The sequence below is a fragment of the Ascaphus truei genome, chromosome 4 (assembly GCF_040206685.1).
Source record: "Ascaphus truei isolate aAscTru1 chromosome 4, aAscTru1.hap1, whole genome shotgun sequence".
Classification (NCBI taxonomy): domain Eukaryota; kingdom Metazoa; phylum Chordata; class Amphibia; order Anura; family Ascaphidae; genus Ascaphus; species Ascaphus truei.
The window spans coordinates 346,828,127-346,854,958 of NC_134486.1; the positions used below are offsets into that span (position 1 = coordinate 346,828,127).

Here is a 26,832-nt window from a genome sequence, read left to right on the forward strand (position 1 = left end):
ATCAGAATAAATGTCAGCAGGTAATAATTTCCCGTTACTGGCTCTTGAGAAGTCATTGCATATTCCATGGATAAATTTAAATAAGCATGTTCCTTCGAAAGATTATCCTAATATGTGTTATCCAACCGAATGTACTAAAATAATCATTATTTACAAATGTGGGAAGGGAGACAGGGACACAAATGCAAAAAAAAGTTTGAAAATCGTTGTGTAGTTTTGACATATTTGCTTATTACATGCCTTAATATTAAAATAATTGTCAATCTCAGAGTAATGGAGACCAAAATGTAACTGTAAAACAGAAAATAAGGTAATAGCTCTATTCTCAATGATATCATTTAAATTAGAGATATGTGGAAACTTTTAGGGCCTCATGCAGAGAGCAGCGAATTTTAGAATTGGAGAGGGGGAAAAATTTTAGCTTTTTTGGAGAGTTTTTTTCTCCATATGCAGAAAGGGCAGAAAACTGCATTTACAAGCCTTTCTGCATATGGAGAGTTTCAACCAGCGCTATAAGCGCTGTTGAAACTAGTGGGGAAAAAATCGCGTTTTTTTTTTTTTCCCCTCCACCGGCCGCGGAGCGCCAGCTGCTTGGTGGAGAGGAAAAATGTTGAAAATCGCGCCATTTTTTTGGCGCGAACAGCCACTAGATGGCGATCGCGGCTCTGTGCATACGGCAGAAAAAAAAACTGGAGAGATTAGAAACTCTCCAGCCGCGCGGCGAATTTCAAGGGAAAAAAAAAAAAATGGCGCTTTTTTCAAATCTCGCCATTTTCGCCTGTTTTTAGCGCGATTTTCGCCGGAAAATGGCGAGATTGCTATTAGCGCTGTTCTCTGCATGAGGCCCTTACTCTTTTTTTACGAACAGCAAACTTGTAACTTTTATAAAAGTTTGTGAAAAGTTTGCAAACAAACTACTGTATTTCAAAGTCTACAGGCTTGCTAATTTCAATCATTTGAATGCACTATAGTTATCCTTTCAAAGCTCTCTGTCTCCAACTTTGTGAATTTCGCCAAATGTAAAAGGTGCAATTTAATTTTTAAACTTTTTGGAAAAAAAATTATATTTCTGGAAAACTATTATACTAAAAATAAACTTGCATTTTTATATTTAAAATAAAAATGAGATAATATTGATAAATGAGGATTTAAGTTAGGAGATACAGTACAGTACATGAAACCATTTACAGAGAAGACCTGCGGTTTTCAGTTATGTTTTGGTATGAATATGGCATTTTATTTTTGCCCAATCTTGTAAATTACAGTATTTATATTTTTCACTCTATAAGAACATCATTTTTAAATTCAGGAACATTCAGAACCTCCATTAAAAAGATTGTTTTTATGTTTGAAATACGTATTCTGTTTCTTGCGATTCCATTGAAGTTTAATTTGTAAATAATAATTTGTGTTTATTAATAATAATTGTTTGTTTTTTTCACCTGAATTAATCTAATAATAAATCAACATAAATAAATTATCTTAAGATTTAGTTTACCCATGAATGACATTGAGTTCCATCTTTCCATGTCCAAAGAGATAAAGTTTTAAGTAATTTGTCAAAATTGGCTTTACTTATATTTTCTAATTTTTATGATATTTTGATCTTTAAAGAACAAATGTTCTTTTGCTTCTAGGTAAGAGGTCAATTTTATACCATGCTATATACTGTTAAAATGCTTTACAATAAGACAACATTTTCAATTTGTATACATTAATTTTATATCCTGAGATATGAGATAATTTAATCATTTTCTTCATTAGTATATCAATTGAGACATTAGGATCAGATATTAGTAATACCGTTTATAATCTACAGTACATAGAGCCACATTTTACTTTGGAATACTAATTTTGGTATGCTTAAAATATTTGGATTATGTCTGTATATGGCCAGAGGTTCTGGAGCGAAATTAAATAATAATTAGATAAAGAGCATCCTTGCCTAGTACGTCTATGTAAATAAAAAGGTTTGAAACAGACATTATTATTTATAATTCATGTTATGATATCAACTGCTACGGTACAACTGTGTTTCTTAAAGAAATGATTTGATTTTGTACCTAGATTTCATACATTTAATATATCACTTATAAAAGTATATTTTTGTGCTTGCTTGTAATTACATATCTGTGAAAGGTTGAGACCCAGCCTTTTAATTTAAAGAAGCAGCAGCATCAGACCCTGGGAAGAATGAAAGAGGCTTTTGCTGTTCTCTGGACCTTCTTTTTATTAGGTATTCTTTTTGTCTGGTATTCCACATTCAGATGTACAACAACTAGTTCCCAAAGCGTGATGTCTCCAGCCACAGAGTAGCCAGCAATATCTGCATTAGAAAGTTTGCATCCTTTCACTGAAGTTCCACAGACATCCTCATATCACATAACAGCAACAAGGAGTGCAGAAAAAGAACAACCTTCTATCACACAGCAACAACAAAGAGTGCAGAAAGAGACCCCAGGGAAAGAAACTCCCTCCCTTTTATTACTGGTTAATTAGGACAAAACCAAATAAAGTAAACCACACAGGGGAGTTGTCTCCCAAAACTTACACAATTAGCAAACATAATACACTTCACACAACATACAATTTTCTGTAGCAAGCCCCAAAAAACAGTACCTTTCACAAACATCCCATGCATGTCTTTACTCTGCAAAATAAATGACATTCAGTATCACTTACTTTTAACCCCCCACCCCTCCCTCTTCCCCTCCCCCCTCTCCCCCCCTCCCCCCTCCCCCCCCTCCCCCCTCCCCCCCTCTCCCCCCTACCCCCCTCTCCCCCCTCCCCCCCTCCCCCCCTCTCCTCCCTTACCCCCCTCCCCCCCCCCCTCTCCTCCCCTACCCCCCTCCCCCCCTCTCCTCCCCTCCCCCCCCTCCTCCCCTCCCCCCCCTCCTCCCCTCCCCCCCTCCCACCCATACCATGGTATAATCTGCCCTGAATGGTATGCAGGAAGGAAACGCCCTTTTCCTTTTTAAGCGAGACTGACAATGGCTGTGTAACATCAAACTTTGTTTAACATTAACGATACCTGCATTATACTGACTGACCTCAGGACACCACATTAAAGGTTAATAAAGTTTCAGATAAAGGAAACAAAAAAGATCGCTGGGCCCAGCAAAAAGCAAGCAAGAAAGAAAGAAAGGTGGTGCACTTGATGCCAAAAAGCAAACATGCATTTAACTTACACAATAGTACAAGCAGCCCTGTCACAATATCCAAAATGGGTTTTATATACTATTAAACATAATATGATGTTTTATTTATGACAAAATTAGCTTAATGCTACCTACCAACTCCAGATTCCTTGTAAAATAAGGTAACTACATGTATTTATTTACTGTTATACCGTCTCTGTGGTTTGTATTAGGTCTTCGAACACTGTAGATTTGTTAAAACTAGAGACATGCAAATTATTTGCCAACATTCGAATTCACTGCAAATATGGTATTTATTGACAAGTGTAAATATTCAAGGATTACTCTAAAAAATGTTGATTCACTTTACTTAAAAACACCTTTAGAAGAAGTGTGAATACATGCCATTCTGCTGGCAACCTCTATTTGTAAATTTGTGCTAAACATTCAATTAGGCCAGACCCAGAAATATGATTTTTCCTTGAGAGGAGAGAGAGTAAGAGATACCTGTGCAAAAAAGAAGCATACATATTTCTAGGAAATAAGCTAATCTAATTCATTTGAATAAACTTTGCAAATCTACATTAGCATATTTTTCAGGTATCTCAGGTGTTCTCCTTTTTGTGCACAAGTAACTGTCCTCGTATTTCAAAATGTGAATATCAACTAAAATGTCTAAATATTTGCGACCTAATTCCAATACATTTGCCCTTTTTAGTTGTTTTAATTCCTAAACATATCTGTCACATATTTTGTAGATTGTAAGATCTATGCGGCAGGTACTCCTTTTTCCTAACGTTTCTTTTGTGTCTGAAGTGCTTGTTCCCATTATGTGTTATATTATTATGTACTATAAAAAGAGGAGAAATCAGGACAAGTACTTGGGAAGCCCCTGCAAGGGGTCTTAAGTAAAGAAAATGACAAAATGGATGCTAAGACAAATGGTCCGGTCAAGGAGTAACAATCATGAGCAAAAGGGAGTCAAGCACACCAAAAATAGGAACCCATCCTGATGAAGGTGCATGTTTGCACCGAAATTCTGGATGCAACCATGACTTTTTATAGTCATTAAATTCCCCTTTTTGCGACATTTTGATTTTTTCCTATATTTAGTGTACTTGACTCCCTTTTGCTTATATTATTATGTTACATGTATTACTGCTGTGAAGTGCTATGTACAAGGATGACACTACAGTATAAAATAAAGATTATATATACTGTACATACAATAGTCATGTATCTAATTCTTGATGCAAATAAATGTAATTTGTAATGAAAATCTGGTATAAAGTTTCCCAATACACCTACAATGCAAAGGTAACAATTTTTAAACCCTCCCTGTCTTGCAGAAAAACCCCTTTATTATGAACTGATCAAACTTGTATTTAACTTTACATGAACTCAATTACCAATTTTTACCATATCCTTTTAATTTAACAGATGTTTATTTTTATCTTTGCATAACTAAAAGCTGATTTTATGCACAGATGTAGCCAGTGTTCTTGCACCCATTATCACACGACACCGAGTTTCTGCTGCTTCAAGTTTTAACATGATATCATGTGAATTGCAATTCAATACAAAGTGTGTTTCAAAATTGCACGAATTGTGAATCTTAACCCACAATAATGAATGCAATAATGTGGGCTACTGTATATCTGTAGATTGTTGACCCACTGCATATTTATTCACTGATGGCATAGAACATTACAGTTGTCCATGAAAAATTGAAAATGGCGTAATTGGAACAAAATACACAATTTAGCTTTCGTGGAAAAGTAGTCATTTGATAGATTTTCTAAGGGTGGGACAAAATTTCACAGTATGATAATTCCAGTCTACTTGGAGGTATTTGATTTACTATAGGTGCAGGGGGAAAAAAACCTTAGAATTGGTAAGAAATCAGGGGACAAAACAACACATTCTGGATTCGTCTTGTGCTACAGTATGGGAAAAAATGCTGAATGAAATACAAACTAACATACACTGAGGGTTTCATTGTGAACTACACAAAAAATGTTATCTGAATGACAGATATAGCAAGTGTCATTTCTCTCATTATGAGATGAGTTATGTTATCGCTGTTGCCTTATTTAATCCAAGATTTATCACAGCACTATTTCAAACAATGGTAATACTTGAATACATGTTTTTACGTTATTTCCCGCATTAACGAGCATTAATGGAAGTACTGTAATAACATCAGCTATATTTGTAGATACCAAACTAGAAATTTTTATGGAAAGTAATTATTCTGTTTCTATGACCAAATTCGCTTTTTTTTCTGCAATTCTTTACATGTATCTGCTCCAAATGAATGAATCAGTCAACGTGTTATAATAATCTATTAAATTCCACAAAAACTCCACAATCAACAGACTTTTGGCATGTGTAAGAAATTGTTTTTACAGGGTGCTAATTAAGGTATTAACTAAATGTAGATTCACGTAATTAAATCTGTGCTTAATTCCAACAGTTTCATGTTTCTTCAATTTTACTACACCGTCTGGAATAATTCTTTCACCAAACTACCCTGAAGAATATGGAAACAACATGAATTGCATATGGTTAATAATTTCTGAGCCAGGAAGCCGGATCCATCTCATATTTAATGACTTTGGCGTGGAACCTCAGTTTGATTATGTTGCTGTAAAGGATGAGGGTATTTCTGAACTGCCAGCTCTTGGTACTTTTTCTGGAAATGAAGTACCTTCTCAAATAGCCAGCAATAGCCATATTGTACGATTAGAGTTTCAATCAGATCATTCAACCACTGGAAGAGGATTTAATATCACCTATACAAGTAAGCAAGTAATTTAATTTACAAAAAGTACCTTAACGCTGCTGCTAGAGTTAATATTGCTGTTGCATGTTTGATACTAAGAACTTCAAGATATACAGTATATACAGAAAAGATTTTGCTATAGCCTTAAAAGCTGTAAAAATATATAATGAATATCTCCCTTACACTTACTGTACCTCTTTCTCCCTCTCCCTCTTTTTCGCTCTCTTTAATAACACACATATATATCAGTGGTGACCCAGCACATACTCCATTAATGTAGATTTATTTATTGAAACCTTTTCTAATGTTTATAATAGCTTTGGTAAAGTGTTGTTTGTGCTCTAAAATATGTACAGTACAGTATGTGTGTTTTGTTGGTTTTGTTTTTCTAATTGACTGGAGTTGTTGGGCAAAGAATTGTTTATTTATTTATTTATTTATACAAATGTTTTACCAGGAAGTAATACATTGAGAGTTACCACTCGTTTTCAAGTATGTCCTGGGCATAGAGTTATGTTGACAATACATGGTTACATTAAATAAACAAGGTTATACATTATATGTAAAGACATTGCATGAACAGTTAAAGATAAAATATGTTATAGGCATATGTAACAGTTGCAGATAAGATTAAAATGTGATATAGCTTTTCCATACATCGTCACACCAAGGCAAAATGTTCTAGTGAAAGGAGATATGGCAGTTAAGTTTACTGTGATGGAAAAAGGTTATAGTGGGCCAGGTTTAGGAGAAATTATGTGGAGCTCTGTTTTAGATATACAGTATTAAATAAGTGGGGGCATACCATTTTCTACAAGGATATAGCCAGTTTAACTTTGCAGGCAGATGGACCATGTACATGTATCATATGTTTACTCCACTTTTATTTTGAATTGCTTTATATCTATGTATGTGTAATATTTGTAATACTCTGTCCTTGACAGCCTTTGGTCAAAATGAATGTCATGATCCTGGAATTCCAATAAATGGAAGACGGTTTGGAGACAGATTTCTGCTTGGAAGCTCTGTATCTTTTCATTGTGATGAAGGCTTCATCAAAACTCAAGGATCTGAGTCTATCACATGTTTTATACAGGATGGAAATGTTGTATGGAGTTCTGCAGTTCCAAGATGTGAAGGTGATAAATATAAAATATGAATTTATTTTAATGAAAATAGGGCTATATTCACAAGGCAGTTCTTAGGCATAAGACACCAAGGCCAGGATTTGCTAAGCCACGATGTGGGGTATCCCACCCCAATCTTGTACTACAGATTCAGCCTATGTTATTGCAATGTTTGGCTCACTCCCACGAGTGAAATGGTGGAAAAGCCCTGCCTCCTTCTTCCACTCGGCGGATTTTTAAAAATGGTTGCTTCTCACGCTGGAGACTTGTGTCCCACTGCAAAGAGCCAAACATTGCAATAATGTTGGTTACATCTGTAACTACCATCCAAATGTGATGAGTGCTACTGTATATCCCATTCCATAGCTTACTGAATCATAGCCTTTTTGTCTGTAAGGTGTTTTATACAGTAGTGTAACACTATTTAATAAACATGGCCCATCTTATCCTATTTTATTTACAATAACCTACTCGGTCTACATTGTGTAATTTACTAGGTACTGTCATGTTAATGTTTTATGTTGTTATTTTCAGTTACACACATTATGAACATTTTATAAATATTGTGTGCCTTTTAAACTAAGGCAAATACAAGTATATTGCAAATTACACTTTTTAAATATAGAGTTCCTGCTTTGTCAGTTTTGCTGTCTGAATAGATGAGCAGAGGTTGATCAATACTGTAGCATGTAACAAAAAAGTGTAAAGGCTGTTAAAATAGTTTGTTGCATATTTATAGACATGTTTTATTTTTATGTAACGCTGTTTCCCCCACCCTTTGGGAGATTTTGCCATTACATGACATGATGCAGATTACGTGCTGGTTCACAGAATCCTGAGTTGTCCGCCGGTGGATGTGGGGACTTCTGGAATGGGTTCTGGGGCACATTACTGGTCTTTATCTCTGTTGGTACAGGGCCTCCCTCTTCTGCAGCCTCCAGGGATGTGGAGACAATCCCTGCAGGAGAACTTACTTCCACTCCCCCAGATTGATTGCACACCAAGGCAGGAGTATAATTGAACACAGAAACACTTTATTGCCTCTGTACAGCATACACTGGATACAGAATACACTTCTTGGGACTCCCCATTCGGATGGTCCCTGGATTCTAACTCTGGGGCTTGAGGCCTCCAAAGCCAGTTCTATCTCATCCCTGACTCCCTAATAGTCAGGGGAAAGGTAGCACTCCTCACTCCCCAAAGGGGAGGGGACAGTAGTTGTCAGATCCGAGCACACCTCTGCATGACTACCTGTTTCTTTCAGGGGAAGAGACACTCTGACTAAATTTAGTGGTGCAGCCTCTTAAGTACAAAGGAGGAAGGTACAAGGTCTAAGCCCAGGATTGGGCAGAAAACAGGCCTTGTCCCACCTCCTCCCCTGTCACTCAATGAAGTGGCTTCTGTGAGGAAAACCCAGGATTATTGATCCTGAAACTGATCGCATTATTACCAGGGCTTTTATGTCAGGGAGGGCAGACTTGTAGCCAAACCAGGCATGGCTACATTGATAAAAGTGAACTCATCCATATATTTCTTTGGTAAATTCATTTATTACTGAAAATCATATTTGAGCAATCTTTTATTTTTATTTAATTTTTCTCTGATATATCTTTTTTTTTATATATTATTTCACAGTGAAAACATGTAAGTAGGAGGAAAAGGGAAAGGAAAGGCAATTTGTTAAAAAAAACAAATAAATGAAAAAATGCACAGTAAGTGCAACTTACAAGTATCTAGCACCGTCGTCCATATGAGTATTCCAGGTATTCGTTTCCTAGAACTGTATCCATTAAATGTTAAAAAGGAAAGTCCTCCCACTTGTAACACCATGTTACAGTGAGAGGCAGATGATTGCTACAGTATTTCTATATGATAAGGTCATAGAAATAAACTTGCATTTAAATGATTTTAACCTAACCTACCTTATTGAGGTTTCCTAAAAACAACTTGAAAATGCACTACGTTTACTTAAAACTCTAAAAAAAAAAAAAAAAAAAAAAGTCAATATTCTTAAATATTTAATGGTAGGTTACCAGAAACCCTTCTCTCTATAACTAGATTGAGGAAATGTGTAGCTTTACAGCTGTTCAGCAGGACCACCAACAGGGGGTAACAGCCGGGACAAGTGTCCTGGGCCCGGTGGCTGTGGGGGCCAGTCGGCTGGACAAAGCATTTGGGCCCAATCTCTCGTTGCTACTGGGCCCCAACTCTCCCCAGCTGCAGGCCTTCCTCCACAATGATTGTTCCAGGCTTTTGACATTGTCGGCGCGTCACCACGCCTCCCTCTCATGCTGCCGCGCCGGCAGCTGGGCCCTTTTTCATATAAAAACATTTTTATTATGCACAGCCTGGTGGCGTGTCCTATTGTCTAACCTTTGGCCACTGCTCAGGTAGTGGGAATGCACCAGCCATAATGGGGAGTAGAATTTTAGCCCCCGCTGTAGCATATAGAAGTCCGTCTAAGGAAAGTAACCAGGGATTACATTCGAGGCACTTTTGACATTATTGATTGGTGTGAATGACACACAATACATTTCCCTAAGCAATAAATACAGTCAGATAAAGGCATGGTTACGTTGTGTTACGCCGGTGCTGCCCCCAGACCAGACCCGTCCCCTGAGCTGAAGGGGGAAGTGGTAATACACGCACCCGCAGCAAAGGGAGCGTGTCCGGAGTGTGGTATAAAGTGTTGCCAGGCCAGGTGTAGTAAGGTAAACAATACTTGCTGGTACCGGTTGTAGAGATAGAGTGAAGAATGCCTTGCCGAGGTCAGGGAGTGGAGAGCGGAGATAGGTCGTAGTCCAAGCCGTGTTCAAGGGGTTACCAGAGTGAGCGTTGTCCAAGGAGTGCCGAGATCGAGAGCCAGAGGGGGTAGTCGTACAAGCCACGTCAGAACCTGTGAAAACACTGAGAGAATCCAGAAGTACTTCCATACAGAGACTATGTCGAGCAACGACTGAGAGCAGAGAGGACCTAGATAAAGCAGGAAGGTCCAATTAGGAACGGAGGTGGGACAGGAAGAGCTACAGGGAGACAGTGCAGATTGGTGCAGGCATAACAGGCCAGGTGAGTCTTGTTGGTAACCTGAGTATGCTCGTGTGGTGTGCGGGGGCGGAGCCTGAGGTCCGGGGGACGGGAAGAAGAGTGTGCAGAATGAGCACGCTCCGTAATGCGTGTACGTGTGTGGACCGAGCCAGTGGATGGTGCAGGTGTGCGTGCGGGAGGGCGTGGGCGTGCCCGACGCTGATCAGAGGAATCGCCGAGGGGAGTGATCCAGCGACGGCGGCAGGGGCGAGGAGCCGCAGAGTTCGGAAGGCAGGATTGTTTTGTGTGTCCACGGACTCCCTGAGGGGAGAGAGTGCTCTGTGTGGAGAGTGCGGAGGATGCAGATTCCTGACAGTACCCCCCTCTTCAGGAACGGCCTCAGGAACGGCCTCAGGACGGTCCATGAACGGTTTCTCTGTAAACTTTTTCCTGAAGGACTTAAGAAGGGCTGGGGCATGAATGTCCTTTAAAGGTACCCAGGATCTCTCTTCAGGGCCAAAGCCCTTCCACTGCACCAAGAACTGGAGCTGGCCCCTGTATAGGCAAGAATCCAAGAGAGAGTGAACTTTGTATTCCTCGTTATTTTGGACAGTAATGGGGTCCGGTTTACAAGTCTGATCCAGAAAGAAGTGACTGGAGATGAATGGTTTTAAGACGGACACATGAAAGACATTGGGAATCTTCATACTGGGTGGTAGTTGGAGCCGGTATGCCCTGGGATTGATTTGTTCACAAATAGGGAAGGGACCCAGGAACTTAGGTGCCAGTTTAGGAGATGGTACCTTGAGGTGGATATTCTTAGAGGAGAGCCATACCAAATCCCCTGGTTTGTAACTGGGCGCCGAACGATGACGACGATCAGCCTGTAGTTTCGACCTGCGGGAGGAGTTGAGAAGGGTAGACTGAATCCTGGACCATGCGGTTTGGAGGGAAGAAATGCGTTCATCTATGGCTGGTACTCCAGAAGGGATGTTGGGGATGGGAAGACAGGGAGGGTGGAACCCATAATTTATAAAAAAAGGGCGACTCCCGTGTGGCCTCATTTTTGGCAGAATTGACGGCATACTCTGCCCAAGAAAAGAGTTGAGCCCAATCAGATATGGAAATCGGATATGAAACATCTCAGGTACTTCTCCAGGGATTGATTAATTCTCTCCGTTTGTCCATTGGACTGAGGATGATAGGCGGAAGAGAAAGAAGAAGAGATGCCCAATCTCTTCGTGAAAGCTCTCCAAAATTTGGATACGAACTGAGAACCTCTGTCAGAAACAATGGACGAAGGGATCCCATGAATCCGGAAAATCTGCTCCGTATAGATATCAGCAAGGGCGGGGGAGGTGGGTAATCCTTTAAGTGGAATAAAATGGGACATCTTCGAGAACCTGTCCACGACAACCAAGATAGTGTTCATTCCTCTGAACCTGGGCAACTCCACGATGAAGTCCATCGAAATGTGGGACCAGGGGCGGTCAGGAACTGGAAGAGGTAACAGAAAACCCTGAGGCTTTTGATGGAGAGTCTTGCTTTGAGCACACGTGGGGCAGGCGCGGGTAAACTCCAGAATATCTTGAGACATCCTTGGCCACCAGAAATTCCGACGAATGAGATCAGTAGTCTTCTTAAAACCTGGATGATCTGCAGATTTGGAGGAGTGACCCCAAGACAGGACCTCTGGAACAAATTTGGACAGTACGAAGAGTTTGTTGTTGGGAACGACCAAGTCCTTGGGAATGCATCTCTGGGAGTGCAAAATCTTGTCAAGATTCTTGAAAGAAGACGTGGCGAAAATCCTCTCTTGTGGAAGGATAGTCTCCAAAGGTTCCTCTGGACTCTCCAGAAGAATGTATTCGGGAGAGTGCGTCTGCCTTTACGTTCTTGATCCCGGGGATATAGGAAAGGGGAAAATCGAATCGAGAAAAAAAGAGCCCAACGAGCCTGTCGTGGACCAAGGCGTCGAGCGTTTTCTATGTAAAGAAGGTTCTTGTGGTCCGTGAGAATAGTAAACGGCTCTTTCGACCCCTCCAGCAGGTATCTCCACTCTTGAAGAGCCATCTTCACGGCCAGAAGTTCCCTGTTACCCACGTCATAGTTCCTCTCGGCAGATGAGAATTTCTTGGAAAAATATGCACAGGGATGTATCTTATCTAGAGGCGTGGGTCTCTGAGAAAGAACAGCTCCAGCGCCGCAATCAGAAGCGTCGACCTCCAGGACGAAGGGAAGTTCAATGTTGGGATGACGGAGAATAGGTGCGGATATAAAAGCTTCCTTGAGTGTCTCGAAGGCGGAGATGGCTTCGGATGACCAAGCAGAAGGATCAGCTCCTTTCTTGGTGAGCGCAGTGAGGGGTGCCACAATGGTAGAAAAACTCCGTATAAACTTACAATAGTAATTAGCGAACCCTAAAAAACGTTGTATGGCCTTGAGAGAATTGGGTCTTGGCCATTCAGTGACTGCTTGAAGTTTACCGGAGTCCATCATAAACCCCTCATCAGAAATGATGTACCCCAGGAACGGAGTAGAGGTTTGATGAAATGTGCACTTCTCCAGTTTGGCATACAAATGGTGTTCACGGAGACGGGAAAGGACGTAGGAGGTGTGGCGTAAATGGTCCTGGAGATCTTTGGAAAAAATCAGGATATCATTCAAGTATACTATAACAAAAATATTGAGTACCTTACGAAAGACGTCGTTGATGAAATCCTGGAAGACAGCGGGAGCATTACATAAGCCGAAAGGCATTACAAGAAACTCGTAGTGTCCACTACGCGTGTTGAAGGCCGTTTTCCATTCATCCCCCTTCCTGATGCGCACCAGGTTATAGACACCACGTAGATCTAACATGGAAAAAATCTTGGCCCCCTGTAATTTATCGAACAGTTCGGTAATAAGGGGAAGGGGGTAACGGTTTTTGATAGTTATGTAGTTCAAACCCCTGTAATCGATGCAAGGCCTCAACGACCCGTCCTTTTTTTTGACGAAGAAAAACCCAGCCCCTGCTGGGGAATTGGAGTGACGTATAAAGCCTTTCTTGAGATTCTCCTGGATATATTCATCCATAGCGTGAGATTCTGGTAACGACAAGGGGTAGGTCTTGGACTTGGGTAGGGAGTAACCTGGAACCAGATCGTTCGGACAATCGTAAGTCCTGTGTGGCGGCAAAAGATCTGACTGTACCGTATTGAAAACGTCCCGGAATTGGTGGTAAACAGAAGGTAGAATAACTTCGGGAACAGAGGTATTGGCCAGCAGTTGATGAGTCTCGTCTGACCTCGGCCTCCAGGAGATGGGAGCAGAGGAAGTCCAGTCAATGAGAGGATTGTTAAGCTGTAGCCAAGGAAGACCAAGAGTTATGGGTATCCCAGGAGCGTGAATGGCATCGAGAACTAAGATTTCCTTGTGCAGATGTGAGGATAGAAGCAAGGGGGCCGTCTCTAAGGAGATGTGGGCCGGGGTAAGAGGACATCCATCGATACCGACGAGTGCGATCGGAACCTTCTTCCTCACGAGCGGTATGCGGTTTAACCTGGCGAATTCAAGGTCCACGAAGTTTCCTCCAGCTCCCGAGTCAATGAAAGCGGCGGTAGAAGTCTGGAACTTATCGCCTGAAAGGGAGACTGGAAATGTAAGTTTCTTAGGGAGTTCACCTTTATGAAGGGGACGTGGAGACATTACACCCAGAGAGAGCCCCTATGTACTCACTGGGTGTTCCCGTTTCCCGGATGCAGTGGACATTCCCGAACCAGATGCTCCATGGATCCGCAGTAGAAACACAATCCCCCAGCGTGGCGGAACTGCCGTATCGGTGTGCGGATGCGTTGTACCCCCAATTGCATTGGCTCTGGCAACTCCAGTGCAGGACGAAGAGATGTGGTAGCACTTGGGGGAGCAGGAGTGCTGCTGGGAGTACTGGAGAACGGATCTTGAAAGTTATGGAAGCGAGTGCGCTGACGCTTTGAGCGGCGTACCTGGATACGTTGATCCACTCGGATGGCCAAATCAATGAGGACCTCCAATTGATCCGGCCTGGATTGGCGAGAGAGTTCATCCTTGATGGGATCTGACAGGCCTTGCCAGAATACGGAGACGAGAGCCTCTTGTCCCCACTTAGTCTCGGCTGCTAGAGTCCGGAATTCCACAGCATACTGTGTCACCATTTGCCGTCCCTGAGTGATCTGGAGAAGAGAAACAGATGCCATCTCCCGACGAGCGGGGGAATCGAAAACTTGTTGGAACTCTGCTTTAAATGCCGGGTAATCTTGGGTAAGATTAGAACGTCGCTCCGAAACCGGGGAAGCCCAAGCTAGGGCGCTGCCAGTGAGGAGGTTATAAATGTAGGCTACCTTCTTGCGACCAGTATTGTAGAGATGGGGGGCCATTTCAAACTGCACCTCACACTGGTTTAGGAAACCCCTACATTCTTGCAGTTCACCTGCATAAGGCTTGGGGGGAGGAATCCTTACATTGGAGCTGCTAACTGCGCTTGCGGAGTGGGGGCTTACATCTGGCGAGGTCGCGGTCGGCACTCGGTCTGAGAGTACTGCGACCTGGCGTGTAAGTGCCACAATTTGATCCGCCATGGCCTGGTTTTGCTGAAGCAAATTGGAGAGAAACTGTTGAAGTTCGGTCTGGTCTGCGTCTTGTGGGCTCGACATAATGTTACGCCGGTACTGCCCGCAGACCAGACCCGTACCCTGAGCTGTAGGGGGAAGTGGTAATACACGCACCCGCAGCAAAGGGAGCGTGTCTGGAGTGTGGTATAAAGTGTTGCCAGGCCAGGTGTAGTAAGGTAGACAAAACTTGCCGGTACCGGTTGTAGAGATAGAGTGAAGAATGCCATGCCGAGGTCAGGGAGTGGAGAGCGGAGATAGGTCCTAGTCCAAGCCGTGTTCAAGGGGTTACCAGAGTGAGTGTTGTCCAAGGAGTGCCGAGATCGAGAGCCAGAGGGAGTAGTCGTACAAGCCGCGTCAGAACCTATGAAAACACTGAGAGAATCCCGAAGTACTTCCATACAGAGACTATGTCGAGCAAAGACTGAGAGCAGAGAGGAGCTAGATAAAGAAGAGTGTGCAGAATGAGCGCACTCCGTAACGCGTGTACGTGCATGGACCGGGCCAGTGGATGGTGCAGGTGTGCGTACGGGAGGGCGTGGGCGCGCCCGGCGCTGAGCAGAGGAATCGCCGAGGGGAGTGATCCCGTGACGGCGGCAGGGGCGAGGAGCCGCAGAGGTTGGTAAGGCAGGATTGTTTTGTGTGTCCAGGGACTCCCTGAGGGGAAAGAGTGCTCTGTGTGGAGAGCGCGGAGGACGCCGATTCCTGACACGTTGTACCCAGTGGGTGAGGATTGTTCTGGAACGTTCTTGAATTTGTCAGAAAATCCACTCCACAGCACCCCTTTTCTGTGCATGTACGGTATTTATAGGATTCTGTATCTGGATTATTAAGATGAATATCCAAAGAGTGCAGAGTAGGTGTCGGAGTGAGAATGTATTCTTGCCGCAAGGAATAATATTGTGTAAGCTACCTGAGGGGGCACCTGTTACCATCATAATGAAGTTTTGCTAGCCTGTCAAATCAATAATAGACACCAAATAGTAAGAAACTGGATGGTTCCTAGTATAGAAGGAGGCCCATACAAGAAGTTAAAGACATTCTCTGGTGCAGTTCCAGTCACTACAGGGGAAGAATAATATGAAATGTGAGTAGCTCAGGCCACAAGAATGCTAGAGGAATGGCAGTGTAGGGACAGTGTAAAGAGGCAACACCCGTCCCAGAGTTTAAGGGGAGAGGCTGCTGATTTAATTTACTCGTACTGAAAATGCTTATGGTATTACTGCCACTGGAGAAGAACTCTATTATAGGTACTGGTCCATTAAGTAGTGATGAAAAAATGTTGTCGGCATACATTCAATACCTTGAAATTTTTTAGTGCGTAACATGCAAAAAGAGTGCGTAAGTAAAAAATGCATAGATGCCATGAGACTATTTTAGGTCCTGAGGGGAACCAAGTACAAGAACTCTGTTAATATATGACTAAGACTGCATAAACAAGTGAAAAGAAAAAAACATGCGTGGTGCTCTGAAAAAAAGCCAAGGAATTGTGTAAAACAAAAATAAAGTGAACGATGTGAACGATGAATATTTTTTCCTTTGTTTAACCAATAATTCTTCCCTGGTGATTTTATTCACTTCCTCTAATGCTTTTTCCAGATCTGTGGATGAGTAGCCCCTATCCTGGAACCTGGTCAGAAGTTCATGAGATTGTTTGATAAAATCCTCATTGTTGGAACAAATTCTTTTTAATCTTATTAATTGACCAATCAGAATGTTTCTCAGAAGGGACTTGGGATGGCAGCTGTCAGCTCTTAAAAAAGTGTTGCGTGAATTAGGTTTCCTATAGACATCTGAACTAATAAACATATTAATGTCAATAAATAATATGTTTATTAGTGTATCTCATGCACATATATATTGCCTGATTCATCGTTCACATCGTTTGTCACTGGGTTCAAGTTCCCTATTACATCATTCATCAACTGTGATACCACATTCGCGATTTATATTTTAAATTGCGGATGTGGTAAGCAGTATGTGGGCCGTACCACTCGTGCCCTGAAAACTCGTATTAGGGAACATATGAGACTTATTTAAAAGGGAGATCTTGTTCACCCAGTGGCACAACATTTTACCAACTACAGATTAGGAAACATTGATACATTTTCTTACATGGGGATAGAGCATGTGCCAAATCCCATCAGAGGGGGCAATAGGGTGGAACTTCTAGATAAACGAGAACTTTACTGGATTTTTACATTAAAGACCAGAATACCCTATGGCCTCAACTCTGATTGGGATTTGGCACCATATCTACATTGATTAATAATTATCTGTTCCATTGCTATTGCTGTTGAATTTGTTGCCTTATGATTTGGGGGTTGTCCTGCATGTTATGCAGGTTATGTCGGGAGAAGGGCGGTTTATCATTATAGATAATTTGTTTATCATATGAGATAGTTGGACTACTATTCAAGATCTATATCTACACCTTATAGGTATCCACACATTCTCATCTAATTTCTAGATCAACTTCTCCTGTTCTGTACATTGTCCTCATCTATATTTACCCTATGTGTGTTATAGTTCTATCAAAACCAATGTGGTGTGGATATTGAATTTAAATATGAATTCATTAAATATATTGTTTAAGCATATGGTTTTTAATATCAGTAGTACATTAATTAACATATAATATTTCATTATAACAACTATGATTAATTAATACATTTATTTTGTTTATTATATTATTGAATACATTAGTCACCCTCAGTCACTTCATTCTCAGTTTCTTTACAGTTCATTACACGATTTTTCCTTTTTTCAATAGATGTTGACATTTTAAACATACAGTATGTGTATGTATTTAGAGCGGTCATTGTTTCGCACTATTATAGACCTATATGAATTTATACATTAGTTAATATGTCCGTCTTATTGTTAGGTATTTTCTTTCTTTTATTAGAGATATTCATTTAATTTATGATGTTTCTTTTTAAATATGTCCTTTTTGGTTTTGTTTTTCCATTTTTGAAAGTCATACCGAGTATTCTAATGCGTGTTTTTTCCATTGCAATTGTTTTTATGTATTTGATCAAAAAGTTGTAGGATTTTGTATGTTCCATGGTACGCGCTGATGTCATCACGTTCGCGTCACTCCTGAGGGTTTCAGGAAGTGATCGGCGAGTGGACAGCAGCGCGGCTCATGGGTATTTAAAGACTGGTGAGTACATTTGATAGTCACCTTGAGAAAGAGCTTACGCTCGAAATGCGTTGATGGGGGTCTGTGTACCCCGTAATGTACAGTAGCTGTTTTTGCATGATCCATTAAATCATTCATTTTTATGGGTATATGCTCCCTTGGACATCATTCATTTTCCTTGTTTCCTGAGTACCAGTGCCTTTTTTTCCCATCACTTTGTGCATAAACAAGTGGACTGTTCACTCAGTTTATTAAAGAAGTAAGTGAGCAGGAGGATCGTGTAAGCACTCAGTGCCTTCAGATACTGATTATCGATAACCACTGTGAAATCAACAAAAGGTAGTGGTGATGATAGTCAGGAAAGGTAACACTGGGACCCAGACCTGAACAGATGGTTGAAACTATGTGCCAGACGATTTCTATGAGCCTGAGTGCTTCTCAGGAAAGAAGGGAGGTTAATAATCTTTTTAGATATCAGGCTACTTTTCAAGGGATGCCCAAAAGTCAAAACAATGGAGTGATGTGCTGCATAAGTAGCGAAGAGTGACATGGGCCATTTTAGTGCACCCAGTCCGAAAATCCACATACTGTAAGGTAATCCAGAAGCTTAGGCTAGGTCGCCGCTGAAGCCAGCAGCGCGTGTGGCTGTTTGAGTGCCTCTCACCAGCCCCTTATCTCCTCCCTACCTGGCCCCAGTGACGCCTCGCTCCCAGGCTCACTGCACACTGTGACACGTCAGCCAGCAGGGGCTATAACAGGATGGTGATCCTGAGCGGCAACACGTCACGTAGTGTGCCAGGGAGTCAATCAGCGGGACCCTAGCCTCTGCCTCCTCCTCCTTTCAACTTTGTTTAATTAAGGGCTGTTCCTCCGTCTTGTATCTGGCAGCAGGGGGGGTGGATTGATTTTCAGGGCTGGGAGGCTCACAATTGCAGCTCCCCCTGTTTAAGGTTTGTCACGAGTTTTGGGAAAAGCTGTGTGTGTTTGTATTTACCTACAGCAATATCGCACATTACCCCACACCTGTCATGGTCACACCCACCCGGACCATTTTGGCCATGCCCCGTGTGCCCAATCAAACTCCGTACAGCCTACTCAAACTCCGTACAGACCGCAGATCACAGTGAAGTGCTGTGCATGCGCCACCAGGACGCAAGGCGGGCGCACCAGCAATTGCAGTGGGCTTCAGCCTAAGTCAGAAGATCAGGCATCAGGGAAATGACAATAGAAGATCTGTGAATGAGAGTACAGGGCCACCAGTGAAGTACTGTAAGTCTACGCAAGTCTATCCCTACCAAGAGAGAAGACCAGCCCCACCTGCGTAGAGAACGTTTTGCCCCTCAGTTGACTGGAAGCAAGAATAGAAATCACCCATTGATGTGTCTATTTGACTACATTCAACTTGTAACACCTAGACAGGACAACACCCTGTTTAAAAGTACCAATTGTTTAAATGTGCCTCATGTGCTAACTTCGCTGGCTGTGCTGAACTTCATTCAGTCAAGTGACTTGTAAGACCTATATAGCTAGAGACACACTAGGAGAGTAGCAATGCAGGGGCAAGCAGCATACATTTAAAGTAGCATTTTTTAAGTAGAATGCAGTGTGAAATTGAACAGGGTGTTGAACAGGAGTGAAACAAGTGCACAATACCTGAATACTGGATTATGAACTATGCTGGAAAGGAGGACATTATCTATTCCAGACAGCACAAAACTTTTGCTGCCATGCTGCCACTAATATTTTTATTTGCTTTGACCTCACTTCTTTTCAAAATACACCCTTCTTTCTACCAGCCTCATTATATCTCTAGAAAGAACAACCCGTCTATAAGCTCAAAGGTAACATGCCTGAAGGTTAAGTACCTTTATACAATTGCAGTGGGAACTAGGAGCATCGGAGAGAGTAACGGAGAGTGTGCTGCTGTATAACCAGAGTAACCCATGTAGTATGCGCTGCACGACCGGATCAGCCTGGAGTAACCAATACTCATGATACAGCCATCCTAATCAGTCCTTGGCTCTCACTCTCTCTGTCCTCATGTTGTTCCGTGCGCACATGGATGACGTCACTCCGGCGCGAGTTCGATCCGGGACATCAGAATATGAAGAGAAAATCGATGTCGCAGCCATCCAGACACAGGGACTCACCAGGAAAAAGTTAAAAAGGTATGTTTATTGGAGTTACATTAAAAAAGACACCCAGGACGGACAAAAATAGAGAAGAACCTCCTCCTACGCGTTTCAGACATGTACTGCCCTTTCTCAAGGAGTATGGAGTGAGCCGTGGGGGGTGCTATTTAAACCTCTCACCGGCTAATAAAGCAGATGATTAACACCTGGTAGATAAAGTTGTATTAAACTTGCATTGATTAGATAGTCTACATGGTATAATTAAAAAGGAATTGATAGAAACAAACATAGTTGGAACATCATTAAGACTGATCCAATGGTTCCATGGAGTAAATATGTATTGTTATGAAGAATTAATTAATTAATTAATTTATTGATACCAAACCATTGCCCTTGATAGTATATAACAGGTGTGGGCAATTATAATTGATATGGCAATTTCTCAAGAGATTATGAATAATAACTTGAACACTATATAGTGAGTAAGGTAATATGGGAAGAAAAAAAGAAGGGAAGAAAAAAAGGGTCCTAGAAAATAGGCCGGCTGCCTGTGATATAACTCTGACCCCTGGTCAGAAAGTAGAAGTGGAAAAGATGTTATATCTATGGCGCTCAGCACTAATATCACGGAAAAAAGTCTCGGATGTAATTGGTCCAAGTGTTTTATTGCTACTCTATCCTACAGTATGTGTGCAATTTGGGCACTTTAGAGACTTTTTTCCGCTTTTGCTGTGTACTTTTGAAATCGCCACTGTGACGTCACTTTGCAGCCAGTCCACCCCTGCTTGTGGCTGCACTAAACGGAGAGCTCTGCGAACCACCCAGGTCCTCACTGACCAATCCGGGGACCCTCCCAGTGCATCTGCAGGCTGCAGATTGGTCGATCCGTCTGGAGCCCAGCTGACCAGAGGGGAGTTTCCCACAGAGACGGTGACCGAATGCAGAGGTGTTCCTAGGAAGGAAAAGCATCGCAGCTGCTGTCCCAGACGCCTGCCAAGGGAAACATACTCCTGACGCCTGTATGAGCGGCCGCCGAGTGGTAACTTGTGTGTTTAACACACTCAATGTTTATGTCCTAATACCTTGATGTACTCAGAATATTTATCCACTATTTTAATATACACTTGTTACTTTCATACTTCACTATTTGCATTGTGCGCTGTTTTTTTGTCTCCATATCTTCAGTGTTTGGGGGGTGCCGAGCCACCCTCTGTTTAATAGCAGCAGACGCTATCTACATCACATTACACGGTTATGATTTTTTTTTTTTTTTTTTCACACTGTGGTTTTTTTGTGGTTTTACCAGTTGAGTAAAAATTAGAAGGGTATATATTAATACACATTGTATCACTGATTATATTAGAGGTTTATTAGTTGCGCACGATATATTTTGTTTATCACTGGATGGATGAACAGCTGCTGGCTCTAGCGTCTGCGTTTGGGCGTGGAGCTCTCCTGTGTGCACGGGAGCAGACCTCTCCGGTCTGTGGTGTTTGCCTCTGTCTCCAATTCGGTCTGCGCATGTGCAGTGGCTGCCGTGGGATCGTTGCCTGCAGAGGCATCTCGCCCAGGCTCCGCCGAGTAGTGTAGTTTAGCAGATGGTGGCAGATTCGCTGCCGAACAATAGTTAGGCTGCAGCAGTGGGCTTCCAAGGGGGGTATCAGATGAATAAAATGTAGAGTTTCACGCAGGACCACCCTACGCATTTCGAAAGTCTTGCTTCCTTCCTCAGGGGTGCAAAGATAATAACAAAAAAGTCCCTGTGTGTCCCAGTAAATATAGTTCCAGTTTAAAGGTACAATACACATATCCCAAAACTTGGTCATGCGCAGTTGGTATACTGACGAATGGACTGGGAGGCTCAGCAAATACAAACATAAACATGGACAAATAAAACAAAAGACAACAATTAAAACATGAGAATATCTGGTTTGAATACACATAATTGAATGAAAGTAAATATAAATATAAAGATAGATAACAATGGCATTGTAAACAAATCGTCACTTGATGAAAACATACATAAATGTAGTGACAGTGTATATTAGTTTGGTCATATAGAGATTCTAGAATGCTACTCCATATTAGTCATTGCTAATCAGTTATTTTTTACCAAAGAGACCATAATAATACACCCAATGGCTATCTAGAGAAGCATGTTGAGCAGAACGAGGATCGAGACACCAGTTGATGTGATGTGACCATTACGTATATGGGTCACCATTATAACAATATTTTCCTATAATATGCCCTTAATGTGAAGTGACTAATATATTAAAAATACTAAGTTTGTAATTCGTAGATCCAAAAGGACTCTCTTCTTCCCAGTATACTTTTCATATCACCTCCACGCCAATTAAGTGTCATGGCCTCAATGGCCACACATTTAAGGCCCTTTGGGTCTTTATTGTGCACTTGGAGAAAATGGTTGGACACATTGTGTGAGACCAGGCCCCTAGTGATGTTATAAATATGTTATAAATATGTTCGTATAAACGACGTTTGATGGGCCTGGAAGTCATCCCCACATATTGCAGATCACTAGGACATTCAAGGAGTAAGGTAATATGAATTAATCTTAAATTTATAATTGAACAATACAAATGTGAATCTAGTCTTAGGTCTATATTGTAAACCAATTATAGATGCAACCATGGAAATATTAATGTAATAAATTAACAATAAGTAAGAAAATAATAAATACATAAAATATAAAGAAAATATATATATACATCATCATAAACATTATTTGGAATTGGCATATAGTTAGATCATGTATAACCAAATAAACAGTATATAAATGGACATGAGAAAAAAAGAGGAAAGGGAAAGGAAGGGAAAGAGGGGAGGTGAAGGGAAATGGGGGGGGGCGAAGGGAGAGAAGGAGGGGAGGGGGGGGGGAAACAAGGGGGGGAGGGAAATGGGGAGGGGGGAGGGAAAAGGGGGAGAAGGGAAGGAAAAAAGTGGTATGAAGACATATTAAAGAAAAACTTTTAGGTCCCACTAAGTGTTGAGACCTTTTGGTATGATGGTGTCTATGGCAAAAATCCAAAATGCTTCTCTTTGATAAAGAATTTTTGTCTCCACCTCGGATGTGTAATTTAATTTTCTCCAGAGCAATACATTTAAAGTGTTCAAGACTGCCATTTTGACAATCTTTAAAATGACTTTGAGACCGGATGAGTAATATCCATATTTTCAATGTGTCTCATGTGCTCAAGCATCCTTATCTTGAATGCTCTAGTGGTGAGTCCCACATATCTTTTATTGCACCCGCAGGTGATCATATAAATAATATGGTCAGAGTTACAATTTAGGAAAGAGATTATTTTAAATTCTTTAGTATTTTTACTGTTGGAGAAAATTTGGGATTTTTGAACATGTTGGCAAACTTTGCATTTTCCACATGGTCTACATTACACCATGTAAACTCTATCTAATCAATGCAAGTTTAATACAACTTTACTGTATCTACCAGGTGTTAATCATCTGCTTTATTAGCCGGTGAGAGGTTTAAATAGCTCCCCCCACGGCTCACTCGATACTCCTTGAGAAAGGGCAGTACATGCCTGAAACGCGTAGGAGGAGGTCCTTCTCTATTTTTGTCCGTCCTGGGTGTCTTTTTTTAAGTAACTCCAATAAACATACCTTTTTAACTTTTTCCTGGTGAGTCCCTGTGTCTGAATGGCTGCGACATCGATTTTCTCTTCCTATCATTATATCTCTAACTCTATTTATATATCTCCATCTATCCTTCCTTCACCACTTCTCAGTTCACATGAACTCCTTTCTTACCTGCGCCCTCAGACGCAACACAGCTATACCTCCTGCACTAAAACACCCCCCTACAAATCAACCTCACACGTTCTCTTTCTATCCATGCTTCTCCTCCTTGCTTCTGGGATATCTCTCCCAATCCTGGTCTCTGCCTTATTTTTGTATGCTCACATCCTCGCCTTCCATATACAGGCAGTCCTCGGTTATCCAGCGAAATCCGTTCTGGAAGTAGCGTTGGATAGTGAAACCTTTGTAAAGTGAGTCCCATGTTAATTGGTGGCAGTGGACATTGGATAACGCAATCAGGCATTGGATAACGCATTCAGGCGTTGGATAACACATCGAAACGCATAAAAAAATGGCCCTTGGTGTTGCATTGTAAAGCGTTGGATATGTCATTTGTTGTAAAGTGAAACGTTGGATAACGAGGACTACCTGTTCAACTTGTACTCCAGGCTATAACTGGATACCGACTTGATCTGTGCCTCAGAGCTATATTAGCACATTTTGTGGGCTCTTTTTGCACTTGATATACATTTTTGTATATATCATAGTAAGCTGTTCATGTATTAATGAGGCTGTAAATTGATACAACCTTTGATTTGTGCCTCAAGGCGCTCTAACACAGTTTGTGTGCCTATGTAACATAGCTATCATATTAGGTACTTTACTATCTATTGTACCAATCGCAGGTTCTTTGTAGGAATAAGTATACGTCATTTATTTGTAAATATTAACATTATCAGTCACACGCTACCTGTTTATGATATACAGGTTTTTAATTACTTCTAGTGCTGTACCTAGGGGATATCCACTACCAACTGTGTCCTATTGAGGTTCTAATTACTATTAATGTAATTTACTGCTAACTATTAGGATTTCCCCTCTGTATCAGTTTTAGTTACTTATGTATATAGCACATTGGTCTGTCTTATATGTTTAGTCACCGTAGTGATATATTCACTTACATATAATTTAGGTAGATTTAGTCATACACATCTATTAATGTTTTCTTGTAACCTTTTTTTATTTTTTCAAATATAAATAAAGTTTTATTTTAAATTTTCTATCAAATGATACTTTACAATGAGTGCTATCAAAAGGGTGTGCTTTCCCCTAATTTCATAATCGTTCTCTATCCCCTTTTGCACCTTTGTTACCAATTCATTAATTTGTTAATTAAGCTGAAGCGAGAGTTTCCTTCCCTTCCCCCCTTACCCCTTACTCACTAAAATAACTAATGACCTCCATGCTGCCAAAGACAGAGGTCATTACACTCTGCTCATATTACTCGACCTCTCTGCAGCATTTGATACTGTGGACCACCCTCTTCACCTTCACATTCTCCCTTCTCTTGTCATTCGTAACAAAGCTCTATCCTGGATCTCCTCTTTACCTCTCCCATCGTGATTTCAGTGTCTCTTTTGCTAACACCTCCTCCTCTTTCGATATCTCTGTGGGGTTACCTCAGGGCTCTGTCTTGGGACCCCTTCTCTTTTCTCTTTACACGTTCTCTCTAGGTGACTTAATCACATCTCTTGGCTTCAAATATCACCTCTATGCTGATGACACACAAATGTACTTTTCTACCCCTGACCTTACACCTGCTGTAAAAACTAAAGTTTCTGAATGTCTCTCGGCTATATCATCCTGGATGTTTCTCCGCCTACTTAAACTTAACATGGCAAAAACAGAGCTCCTCATTCTTCCTCCCAAACCTGGCCATTTTTCCTCCTTCCACATTACTGTTGGAAGTACTATCATTCAACCAGTAGCCAAGCACGCTGCCTAGGGGTCATACTCAAATCCTTTCTCACATTCTCTTCTCACATTCAAAAGGTAGCAATAAACTGTCATTTTTTCCTCTGCAATATTACCAAGATACGCACCTTCCTCTGTTGCTCGACTGCTAAAACTCTGACACAGACCATGATTCTCTCCTGTCTCGATTACGGTAACCTCCTGCTGTCTGGCCTTTTTTCCTCTCACCTGTCTCCTCTACAATCTATCCTAAATGCTGCTGCCAGAATCACTCTACTCTTTCCAAAATCTGTCTCAGCGTCTCCCCTGCTGAAATCACTCTCCCGGCTTCCTATCAAATCCTGTACCACACACTCAACTTTCCTCCTCATTTTTAAAGCGTTACACTCCTCTGCTCCTCCTTTCATCTCAGCCCTAATTTCTCGCTATACACATCCCGACTCTTGCGTTCTGCTCAAGGATGTCTTCTCTCAGCTCCTTTTGTATCTAAAGCCCTCTCCCACCTTAAACCCTTCTCACTGACAGGCCCCACACCTCTGGAATGCTCCTCCCCTCAATATCCAACTAGCACCCTTTCTATCCATATTTAAGACCCACCTCAAAACACACCTGCTTAAGTAAGCATATGTTTAGCTACATGGCTTATAATTAACACCTCATACATTAACCTTGGCCCGCTGCAGACACACTTACCAAAATGCCCTCATACTGTCCTGTATGTTCTTCCTATCAACAAATTAGAATGTAAGCTCTTTGGAGCAGGGACTAATTTTCCTAAATGTTACTTTTATGTCTGAAGCACTTCTCCCCTTCATGTGTTATTTATATTATTTGTAATTTATATAATGATATGTTTTTTTGATTGTCTGTAATGCTTGGCACACCACGAACAAGGTGGGATCCCGATACTGAGGTGAGAAAGTACAAAACTGTCAGAGAGTGGATAGTCAGCATAGCTGGGTCTGGGTAGGAGAGATCTGGTTTGTTGTGATACTTGCCGAAGTCCAGGGGCAGAGCCAGAAGGATGGTCTATGTCCATTGAGCCATGATATGGGGTTGGAGCAAGGAGAGTAGTAGTATATCCAATAGCCGTGGTCAAGGATGGAGTGGTGTGGGTAGTCAGATGCAAGCCGGGGTCTTTACCCAGAGAGGGTCCAATTGTCAAGCCGGGGTCTTTATCCAGAGAGGATCCTAAAGTCAAGCCGGGTCGGTACACAAGGGAAGCAGCAGAGAAACACAGGAACAAGGTACAAGGCAAGGCACAGCAATCGCAGGTACACAAGGCTACACAGGTTTATACTCAGCAAAGTGCGTAG

General features: G+C 41.5%; 1 protein-coding gene across 1 annotated transcript in view; it reads left to right on the forward strand.

The window, feature by feature from the left end:
- CSMD1 (CUB and Sushi multiple domains 1) overlaps window positions 1-26,832 on the forward strand; it is a 2,556,145-nt gene that overhangs the window by 1,810,910 nt on the left and 718,403 nt on the right. Inside the window, exons 14-15 of the mRNA XM_075598211.1 lie at window positions 5,614-5,940; window positions 6,867-7,061. Of these exons, the coding sequence (XP_075454326.1) occupies window positions 5,614-5,940; window positions 6,867-7,061 (522 nt within the window). The remainder of the gene's footprint in view (window positions 1-5,613; window positions 5,941-6,866; window positions 7,062-26,832) is intronic.